The following is an 11165-nucleotide window of genomic DNA, read 5'->3' as shown; positions in this document are numbered from 1 at the left end:
CTGAGATGGAAGCTGTGCCCCCTGACCCTCACTTCACTCTCTTTCCCTTTCCCCTCTCCTGCCCATTGCCCCACCTCTTCCAGCTCCCAAGTCTAATTTCTCTTTAAAAAGTCATCAGGCACTTGGGGATTGTCCAACAAACATGATTAAAGACAAACGGATGGGGAGGCAGTAGAGCTGCAGGAGGAGCCCAAAGGGTGTGGGCGCCAGATACAGGCCTGAAGCCACTCTGGGTGGTGGTGAGGGGAGTGGGCTTTCATGTGTGCCTATCAGCACCATTTGTCCCTCTGTTCTTGCCCCCACTCCCCATCCCTTCCCTTCTCCCTCCAGGAGCCAGGCCTGGGGGTGGAGGGGAAGAATCCTGACATAGGATCATGAGTCCTGGGGCCACCCCAGCTCGGCATGCCCTCCCTGTGAGAGAGTAGCAAGTCAACCCCATCTCTGGGCTTTATTGCTCCACCTATAAAATCGGAGCATTGGGTCAGACTGGCCACCAACTCTCCCCTCAGATGGCCACTTCTTTTTGCAGATTTTGATTCTGTGACACCCTGAAACCCAGACCATGGCTTTCTGCACTTGCCTTAGGCCTGTGTTAGGGCAGGGAGTAGAGGCAGGATTGCTCCATTAGACCAAAGAGTGTAAAACCATTTTTTGTGCCTTTGAACCATGAATGCACAGGGTCCAAGTTAGTTTAAAAATTGGGCATCAACTGGGTGCTGTGCTAGATGCTAGGGTGCACAGTTGTGCTAAGACACAGGGTTGCCTCCCCCCGCCCCCACCTGCCCTCAACCACCATCTCAAGTCTAGCACAGTAAATTGAGTCCTAAGCAGACCATTTTGAAATAACACCATAAATGATAGGTTGAAGGCGTGTGAGTACACAGCGGGGGCTGTGGGAGCCTGTGGGGGCCCGTCCTGGAGGGTCCAGGCAGGTTTTCTGCAGGAGGTAGCACCTGGGCTGAGTTTCTGAGCACAAGTCAGGTAGATGAATAAAGGCTTGCATGGAAGGCAGGCCAGCCTGGGCTGGATGTGGAGGAAACTGCAGGCCCTTGAGCCTGCCAGGAGGGTGGGGCTTTGCTGGAGAGAAAGACAGTGGTAAGTCTATGGAAGGGCCACACAGGGGCTTTACCCTGGAGGGTCCAAGCCAGAGAAGATGGTGTGTAGACTTGCGTTTCAGATGGAGCATCCTGGCTGCTCTGCAGAAGCAGGGTGGTCAGTGAGGAAGTGGAGAGTGGGCAGGCTGTGTGCTTAGAGGCCATGCTCCTCGCCTCTCCACCCATTACCTCCGCCCCGTCCTGGAGAGCACTTCCCACGGTCACCATGGGAGACAGTGCTGATGTTTCTCACTTCTTGTCCCCAACACACACACACACACACACACACACACACACACACTCCCCCAACTCTTAACACAACAGTAGAAATGAATTGTTTGGAAAAGAACCATCAGCTTTCAGGGGGCCACAGTGGCTGTCCTGCTGTGTGCAATTTTTGTGGCTCCCCCACTCCAGGGGCTTTTGTACCTAGGGAGTAATAGAGACACTCCAGGCACGGTCAGAAAGCTTTTAAAGTGGGACGGCTTCCTTCTTTGGGTGGCTAGCTTCCTGAGGTGACCTTTAGTGCAGGGGGTCTAGCAGGGTGCAAGAAGCCCTTTGGTTGGTTTTGTATTTGCTATCAATAAGTTGAGGGAACTGCTCAGAGGAGCCCCGTTGAGCCCATGAGCCCTGAGGTGTTCCCCAGCTCCCCCCAGAAGCTCCTGTGGCTTCTAATCCCAGCCACAGAGTTCATTCATTGCATTTATTCCTGCCACAGTAAGAGGAGTCCTTGCGAAGGTCCTGGCTTCACAAATAAAGTACGAGTTAATGTATTCATCCCGACATCCCAGAATAATCTTGGCTAACCTGGTAATCAGGACCGATCATGCCCCCTTTGCCTGCCTGAGACACATAAGGTCAGTCTTGAAACGAAGTTCCTGCTCCCATCTGGGAACACCCCTGGGTCTGGACAGATCCTTCCCCAAGTATGGGTGTGGTGGTGCACCTACCTGGCTCTGTCCTGGTGGGTGGGAGCGCCGAAGGGTCTCCAGTGATGACACTGCTTGGGTGAGTGGACACCAGTGGGAGGGGAGCTGGGCTCCTGGGCTCACTCTTGCCAGCTCTCTGATCATGTCCCTTTTATAAAGCCCACAGTGACGTCTCCAGGCATGGCCTCCCCGCCTCCCTCTCCCTCCTCCTCAGACCCCCTCAGAGACAAACCACTGCCTCCCGCCTCCTGGCTCTCATGACTGGAATCAGCCTCTTCCTTCCCCTCCAGAAGCCCTTCAAAGCTGGCGTTCTGATGACCACTTGTTCTTTCCATCCTCCTCAACCCCTCCGTTAACCCCAGACCCAATCAATCGGAGACCCAATCTGCCCCAAACAATGTGGAAATGGACTATTTGAGGAGTGGGGGTTCAATGTGAAATGTTCCCCCTCCAGACAAGGGCCACCGACACACCCAATGTGAAGTGAGCATGATGAAAGGGAGGACGGAAAAGAGAAGGGCACAGTTAGATCTAGGGGCTCTTGTTCCGCACGTGCTCCCAACTCTGGCCAGCTGGCCTCGGGTGTCAGAACAGAAGGGGTCTCCTGGGCTGTGATCTGGGACTGGGGGTGGGTTTCTCTCCTTTTCTCCTTCCTTTCTTCTTTCCCCAACATTTACTGAGCACTTGTTCAGCACAGGGTCTTCAGATGAATATGACACAATCAGATGGGCGCGACAGGTCTTTAAGTAGCTAAGAAAGCAGGATACAATGATAGGTCTAGAAGGCGGATGTACCTGGGAGATTCTAAGGTAACGCGGAGAAGTGACTTCCAGGTGGCAGCGTTTCAGAAGGTGCTGCTCCCAGGACGCCACCTTCTTGTCTGTGGCAGACATGATCATAGCATTTTATAATTGCTGTTCACCTCACTTTGAAGGCAGAGGCAGGTCTCCTTCCCTTTGCATCCTCAGTACCCGCTCCGTCACTCGGTACAGATATAGAGGGCCCTTAAAGGTATTTACTACAGAGATTGATACTGCGGTGGACTCTTGTTTCCTTCTTGGGCCTGCAAGAATGCTCTTTACTTTTGGATGAGGGGCTCTGCAGGACACAGACCGTTCCCTCTGTCGGACTAGGGCTCTCTGAAGGCAAAGGCTATGTCTCTACTCTCAGACAGGAAGCTCTCCCAGCATAGGCTCTACCTGGTGGGTTCACTGTGAAGACATCTACCTAATGGTTGAGAAGTACTTCCTGACAGGACACAGGATTATTACCCAGCACTTGTCTAATGCCTCCCGCTAACAAGGGCTTGCAAACACTTATGTCACTCATTAGGACTTTTAAACACTAGGATAAAAATGAGCCTATGAGAGCAAGCCTGCCCCTGGCTGTGTGGAATGATGTGAGCTTCAGCCTGCCCTGAGTCAGGAGATGGACTTAAAGGACTAGGGAAACTGACTTTGAGTCACAGACACACTCACAGATTGGGGATTTAATTTTTGTTTTTCTTCCCATAAATACAGTGTGGGATGTGATACCAGCCCCAGTCCAATCTCTGTGGGGCTCTGGATCTCTGCTCCCAACAGTCCTGATGGCCTCTTGAGTTGATTTGGGGATTTGAGGTCAGTCATTCAGCCCATCCTTCCTTTTGGACTTGAAGAGGTCCGGGTGTGACGGGGAAATGAGTCAGTGCAGGGTGGGGGCCTGAGGGAGTCGCCCCATTTCCTTTTCATCCCCCTCCACCGATGAACCAAGAGCTCATCTCTGCTGTTCAGACCATTGAGCTGGTGCCTTGTAGCCTTCGGAACAGCTGTGGGAGCCAAGAATCATTACTCCAGACAAAGAATGAAGAGCACACTCAATATCAAGGTTATTACAAAGCTGGCCTTGACAACTGGGAGCAGTGCCAAGTGCAGAAATGGAGGGGGCTGCGGGGATGTGCCCAGCTGGCGGGTGCATCAAGGTGCTGGCTTCTGTCAGGTGCTTCGGAGAAGCAGCGAGGGCAGGCACAGGGGACCACTGCCCCATGACTGCTCCAAGGAGAGAGCAGTATCTGCCACCTGCTTTTCCTGCTGTCTTTGGCTGTCACACATCCTCTCCATCTGGGGCCCAGACCTAGACAGCTCCCCAGAATCCCTGACACTTTCTAGACTCTCTGAGTGTCCATTTCTTTGCCTCTAATAAAGAGCTATTAATAGCCACCTTCCTCTATACCCACCCCTTAGGCACAACTGCTCCTGGTCCCCTCACCTCATCTGCTCTTGTCGAATGGAAGAGCAGGGAGGAGAAGAGGAGATGAGGTAGGCCAACCTGGGGAAAGGGGGGTGCAAGGGGAGATGGGGAAGGTCGACTGCACCTGGGGCAGCAGTTCTACAAACTCCACGTGCTCCCTCCACCCCAAGGCCCCACCACGAAGCTGCAGGCACTTACCGAACTCAGGAAGGGGATGTTGAAGGCATTGCCCAGGAAGCCAAAGGCGACAGGGAAAAAGCCCCTAGGAGCAGAGGGATGGAGGGAGGGTCAGTGATGGCCCAGGAAGGGAGGATAGAGGGGAGCAAGGCTGCGGTACACAGAACGGCTCCAGCTTTAGCTCCCTGGAGCGTGGGCCCCTGGGCACTTGGGGCAGGCTTCGTTCTATACCCCTGGGGTTTGAGAAGCAGCCAAGTGGAGTGGTTAAGCGTGCAGGCCCTGGGGTCAGACTCCTTGGGTTCAAATCTCGGCTCTATTACTTACTGGCACAATATAAGCTTGGGCAAATTCCTTAATTTCTCTGGATCTGTATCCAGCTATAAAATGTAGTTAATAATAGTATCTACATCTTAGGGCCTTACACAAAGAAATGCTCAGGAAGTATTTGTTTTTATTATTGTCACTGTCTTCTCCTCTCCAGATTGGGTGTCTCCATCTGCTGCAGGTTCCTTGGGCTCCAGGTTGGGCTAGCTGTTAGGGGCTGTGCTAATGTCTTCTTCCTCCTGCCTTGGCCCCCCACTTTCATCAAACACACCTTGCAGAGTCTGGCTGGGATACATGTGTGATCCTTCAAAGGGCTCGCAGGCACTGAGGCTGGAGCGGGAAGGGGGCCCTCTGTGTAGTGGAGAGGTGAGGGGATCGGAAATTTGAATACTGCCTGAGCTGTTTCCTTTCCTTGGGCCACAATTCCCTGAGGTTCACCTGCATCCCTGAGGTCTCTCATAGCTCTGATTAGTTTTTGCCCCTACAATGTTGGTGCAAAGTGTCTTTGTCCAGACTGACTTTGGGTTTGAACTACTGAATCTGCAGTTGCCCGCTCACAGTCCTAAACCCTCAATAAATGGTCACTGTTGTCAGAATTTATTTGTTTTCCCTACTGAATTACAAGTTCCCCACAAAGTTTCTCCCTGTTTAGTGCCATGTCCCCAGACCTAGCCCTGGATCAGGCACAGAGTAGATGCTTTTTATATATTTGACTCTGAGTAAATGACTGTTTGAATATTGAATAAATGGATAGCAGAACATGTGTGAGAAAATTTCATTTTTTGAGGACAAACTACATGATGTCTATGAGGTCTAGGCATTCAGGCTAATCAGGGTGTTTTCAAGGCTACACTGAGGAGACTGAGGGTTCCTATGGGGATCCAAGGGTTCCTGACCCCCACTCCTTCCCATGGTTCCATAGGTCATGATTCTTCCAGCCCCCATCATCCCCATCCCACCCCTGTTCTCTCCACAGCACTCTAGAGACACTGGGAGTCTTCTCTCCCTCCCCCATCTTCCCTAATATCCTTTCCTTTCCTCTTAAGTGCCTTCCAGTCTTCTCTTAGACCCTGCCCAGCCCTCAGGGCCCGTCTCACGTCCTGCTTCCTCTAGGACACTGGCCCTGACAGTGGCTATACATCTTCACTGAGTCCCACCCTGCCTTTCACTAGGCCCAGGCTGACACTGGACTGGCAGAGAGATGTGGAGCCAGGAGCCAGGATCCAGGGACATACTACTACCTGTGAGAACTCAGGCAGGGTGCAGCCTCCCTGAGTGTTGGTTTCCTTATCTGTAGAGGATGATCCTACCATGGGTTGTGGAGGTGACAAAGTGAGATGATGATGAGCGTGCTTAGTGCATATTTGGGGCCTGGCAAGTGATAGACATGTCTCCCCATCTGGATCATTCAACTTAGCATGGGCCCTGTGTCTCCTCCCTGGGGACAGGCACAGTGCTGTTCAGTGTTTGCTGAGGGTGGGCAGATCCCTTCAACCTACTGCTGGAGGGATCTTTTCCAGTGTCTGCTCGATGCCCTTCCCCGTTTTCAATCCTTCCATGGCTCCCATTTCTTGCAGGATAAGTCCAGCTTCTGCACACCCTGCCCAAATCCATCAGGCTGATCTCAGCTACTCAGAGACCCTGGTAGCCTGTCTAGGGGAAAGGGCCCTGCACTCACTTGAAGAGATTAAAGAATCCATAGGTTTCTAGTAACATGCCCAGAAGGGGCCAGCGCAGGAGCACAATGACCACACCTCCCAGGAAGAAGCTGGTCCCCTTGAGCTTGTGTCTCTGGAAGAAGAAGGAGAAAGTCTTCCTCAGACCGATGATGAAGGAGAGGCCTGTCAGGAACAGCAGCTGTTGGGGAAGGAGAGGAGCATGAGTACAAACACAGCCAGGCCGGGAGCCACGAGCAGGCATCACGCAGGGCTTGCTAACTCTTCAAAGAGAGACGATATCAGAGAGGGTGGTGACCCAGCCATGTGGCAAAATCCCAGAGCCTTGAATAATTTGAGCTGGTTAGGAACGGAACTGCCCAGAGGCAGGGGGCTGGACAAAGAGAACTTTGAAGGTCTCTAGTTTCTCACCCAATTCAACCCAATTTCTTGGATCCCACCCAAACACTTCATATATGACTTCATTTCTCATCACACCTCCCAAGGAAGATGGGATAGTGAGAGTCTCTCCATTTTAGGAAGGTGAAGACTGAGGCCTACAGAGGTTAGGCAGCCATACCCAAAGTCACATGGAAATGTCAGGGCTCCACTGCCCGTGGAATTATACTCTAGGCCCTCCATTATATGGCTCTGTCAATGTCTTCAGCTTGGCTCCTAATGATCCCTTATGAGAACCCAGGCTCCCGTCAAATTTAACTCTAGCTTTCTTCCAGCATGTTCCATCTACCTGGAAGTGCTTTATCCACCTCCATACCCATTTTACTTTCCAAATTCCTTCTCATCCTTCTCCAATTGGGTATGCTCTCTTTTCTACAAGCACCTTGTTTCATATTAAATGTGTTTGTCTTATGATGACTTTACCATGTCCCTGCCCCCCCTCTAGTCACATGTGTTCGTGTAATATCCCTCTCCCTAACCAAAGGGATTCCTCGTGGCACCCCTAAGGGCTCACCCAGAGCTTGGCATAAGAATACAGGTCCTCACATTCTCTGCCCAGCAGGACTTGCTGTCCATCTCCAGCCACCCTCACCTGCCCAGGCTTGATGGTGCCTGACCACTGGATGAGCACGATTTGAAGGAACTTGGGGTTGACCCCAGCAATAGAGACCTCAGGTAGGTTGGGGGCGGTCGATAGGGCAGGGGCACTCACGTTTCCAAAGGCCAGAAGCACGGAGTCAAAGTACAGGAGTACTCCGAAGAGGATGAAGAAGATGCCAAAGCCGGTGGTGCCCATGCCAATCTCTGCAACAGGTGAGGAGGTTGTGGTGGGATGGGGTCTGGGGTGTGGGTGGGTACATTGGAACTTTCCCCCATCTCCACTGCACAGGTGCCTTCTGCGGGTCGGGGATGGGGTGGCAAGATTCCATTTCCATCCAGGAATCTTGGTCTGTGCTCTTGGGGAATGATGGGACAGGAAGGGAAGGAAGGACACGAATCTGCTCCACGTTTAGCACCCGGAAGCTGCTGGTCAGCTCCACACATCGTGGCATTCTGTCCTCACAACTCTATGAGGTAGCTAGGGTCTCAAAACCACCCAGCTGACCTGCCTATTTCTCAAGAGGCTCGCCCTCCTGAACAACTCTTCACCCTGTCTTCTTCCTCCTCTAAACTGTCCCTGTCCCGGCTTTCCAGTGATGACCTCTCACACTTGACTGGAAAAATGGAGTCATCAGTCAGGAGGGTGCTCATCTTTCCACCTGGAGTCTACACCTGAGCCTGTACCTGCTCCCTTCTCTTCCCTTCCTCCTGCAGCAGCCACTGTGGGCATGCACCACACGCTCCCGAGCCTCCTAATTTCAGCCACAGTGGCCAGGAAGTTCTGTGAAAGAAAGTTCTGGACCCACACGGACAGCACCCCAGCCCCAGTTTGGCTTTGTGTCTCAGGGCATTCTTCGAAGCCGCAGGAGTTTGCTTCGAGCCAGGGAGCACAGTACAGATGTGCAGAATATTAAGACCCCTTGTTGGTCAAGGGCTACATTTTTGACATTTTTATACATATTTCAGATTGTTCTCCTCAAGAAAAGTTGTTACAATAACAGGATATGAAGTTCTTTTTTTCTTAAACCCTTTCCATCACACAGAATTTTTCATTTTACTTACCTTTACCACTCTTTTCATCAACAAATAATTTATTGTATTGTTCATTTTTAAATTGAACTAAATTGAAATTTTATTTTAAATTGTGATAAAATACACATAAAATTTACCGTCTTAACAATTTTTTTTTTAACAGTTCAGGCATTTAATTAGGTTCTTCGTAATTAATTTAGAGCACCAGTTTGTGAGGATAAACCCCATTTGTGAGAGCAAACACAGAGCGGAGGTAGCCCTGGAGCTGAGGAACAGCTTTGATTTTTGGCAGAATTTGCGATTCCCCGGCTTTCTGATCAATTTTGTGCTGCTCTGTAATTTCGTATTTCTCTTTCTCTGTGTTAAAGATCTCCCCCTCCTGGTGCCTGGCCTTATGCAGTTTCTTCTTCTTGAAGTAAGCATCAGTGAGATGTTTGGGGATTTTCACACCACTGATATCAATTTAGGTGGAGGTGGCGATGACAAATTTCTGGTGTGTTCTACGCAGAGGAACTCGATTGAGGGACAGAGGTCCAGTCACAAGTAGCAAGCCACTGCTCAGCTGCTTCAGGAAAACCACCCTCTGGCCTCTGTGGCGCCCAGTGAGGATGATCAGAATGGTCCCGGGAGTGATGCTGGCCCGCAGTTTTCTCACGTGCTGACTGAAGGGTTTCTTGCCAGGGCTCAACAGCTTTCGAGGCACATCTTCAGTAGGATAGTAGCTAGGCATTTGGCGAAGTTTAACCACTCGGGTGCCACCATTCTTGTCGCCACCAACTGGTTTTGTGACAGTAGCAAGAACCTTCTCCTTCTTTTTCTTTTCAATCCTGGATTTAGCTGCTGAGTACTTCCTCTTGTACATGGCCTTTCGGGAATACATAGCTGATCGGGAATATCTGCGGATTCCTCTGACCAGGACAGGGTTTCGGCTGCAGTGGGGCTTCCTCTTCTTAGGCGTTTTGGCCTTGAGGTTAGCCTTCTTAACCTTGCCACCAGCATCATCCTACTTGGCTTCAGGTTTCCTCTCCTTAGTGTCCGGCTTCCCAGCTTTTTCACCCGCCACCTTGCAAGTTGGGAAAGCCCGTCTTAACAATTTTTAAATGTACAGTTTAGTGTTATTGAGTACATTCACATTGTTGTGTAACCATCATCACCCATCTCTAGAACTCTTTTCAACGTGCAAAAGTGAAACTCTATGCTCCTTAAACACTAACTCCCCATTCCTCACTTCCCCCAGTCCCTGGCACCCACCATTCTACTTTCTGTTTCTATGACCCTGAGTACTTTAGGTCCCTAATATAAGTGGAATCATATAGTATTTTTCATCTTGTGACTGGCTTATCTCGCTTAACACAATGTCCTCAAGATTCATCCATGTTGCAGCATGTATCAGTCAGAATTTCCTTCCTTTTTAAGGCTGAATAATATTCCATTGTATACATTTTGTTTATTCATCTGTGGATGGACACTTGGGTTGCTTCCACCTTTTGGCTCTTGTGAGTGCGTTTCTATGGACATGGGTGAACAAATATCTCTTCAAGACTGCTTTCACTTCTTTTGGATATATACCCGGAAATGGAATTGCTGGATCATACGGTAATTCTATTTTTAACTTTTTTAAAAAAATTTTTATTGTGGGATATTGGGGAACAGGGTGTTTCTCCAGGGCCCATCAGCTCCAAGTCGTCCTTCAATCTAGTTGTGGAGGGCGCAGCTCAGCTCCAAGTCTAGTCGCCATTTTCAATCTTTAGTTGCAGTGGGCACAGCCCACCATCCCATGCGGGAACTGAACTGGCAACCTTGTTAAGAGCTCGTGCTCTAACCAGCTGAGCCATGCTGCTGCCCCTCTGGAAGCTCAGCAGCAGCTCATTGTCTTCAATCTAATTGTGGAGGGTGCAGCTCACTGGCCCATGTGGGAATCGAACCAGCCACCCTGTTGCTCAGAGCTCGAGCTCTAACCAACTGAGCCATCTGGCCGCCCCTATTTTTAACTTTTTGAGGAACCACAATATTGTTTTCCATAGCAGTTGCACCATTTTCCATTTCCACCAGCAATGCACAAAGATTCCAGTTTCTCCACATCCCCAACACTTGTTATTTTGTTTTGTTTTGTTTTTGACATCCTAATGGGCGTGAAGTAGTATCTTAGTATGGTTTTGATTTGCATTTCCCTAATGATTGGTGATGTTGAGCACCTTTTGATGTGCTTGTCGGTCATTTGTATGTCTTCTTTGGAGAAGTGTCTATTCAAGTCCTGTGCCCATTTTTTAAACAGGGTTTTGTTGTTGTTGTTGTTATTGAAATGTAGGAGTTCTTTATATATTCTGGATATCAACCCCTTATCAGATATATGACTTGCAAATATTTTCTCTTGTTCTACAGGTTGCCTTTTTACTCTGTTGATTGTGTCCTTTAATGCACAGAAGTTCTTAATTTTGATACAGTCCAATTTATCTATTTTTTCTTTAGTTGCCTATATTTTGATATTATATCCAAGAAATTATTGTCAAATCTAGTGTTATGAAGCTTTTCTCCTATGTTTTCTTCTAAGAGTTTTATAACTTACTTTGAATTAAAATGAACTTTGAATTCATTTTTACATGTGGTATAAGGTAAGAGTCCGACTTTATTCTTCTGCCTGTGAATGGATATTCAGTTTTCCCAAA

General features: G+C 49.6%; 1 protein-coding gene and 1 pseudogene across 2 annotated transcripts in view; both read right to left on the bottom strand.

Moving 5' to 3' along the window:
* Positions 1–3492: 3492 nt before the first annotated feature.
* Positions 3493–11165, bottom strand: part of GOLT1A (golgi transport 1A) — a 29665-nt gene continuing 21992 nt past the window's right edge. Inside the window, exons 2-5 of one of the 2 annotated variants that reach the window (XM_033093966.1) lie at positions 7580–7671; positions 6432–6610; positions 4451–4514; positions 3493–3830 (exon numbers count right to left, since the gene is read on the bottom strand). In XM_033093966.1, the coding sequence (XP_032949857.1) occupies positions 3792–3830; positions 4451–4514; positions 6432–6610; positions 7580–7671 (374 nt within the window). In that variant the 3' untranslated portion in view covers positions 3493–3791. The remainder of the gene's footprint in view (positions 3831–4450; positions 4515–6431; positions 6611–7579; positions 7672–11165) is intronic. The other variant, XM_033093967.1, reaches the window with a different exon arrangement.
* LOC117015357 (60S ribosomal protein L6-like) lies at positions 7678–9875 on the bottom strand (annotated as a pseudogene).

This window comes from Rhinolophus ferrumequinum, chromosome 22, assembly GCF_004115265.2.
Source record: "Rhinolophus ferrumequinum isolate MPI-CBG mRhiFer1 chromosome 22, mRhiFer1_v1.p, whole genome shotgun sequence".
Taxonomy (NCBI): domain Eukaryota; kingdom Metazoa; phylum Chordata; class Mammalia; order Chiroptera; family Rhinolophidae; genus Rhinolophus; species Rhinolophus ferrumequinum.
The sequence above is the reverse complement of the archived record's forward strand: the minus strand, read 5'-3'. Positions and strand labels throughout refer to the sequence as shown.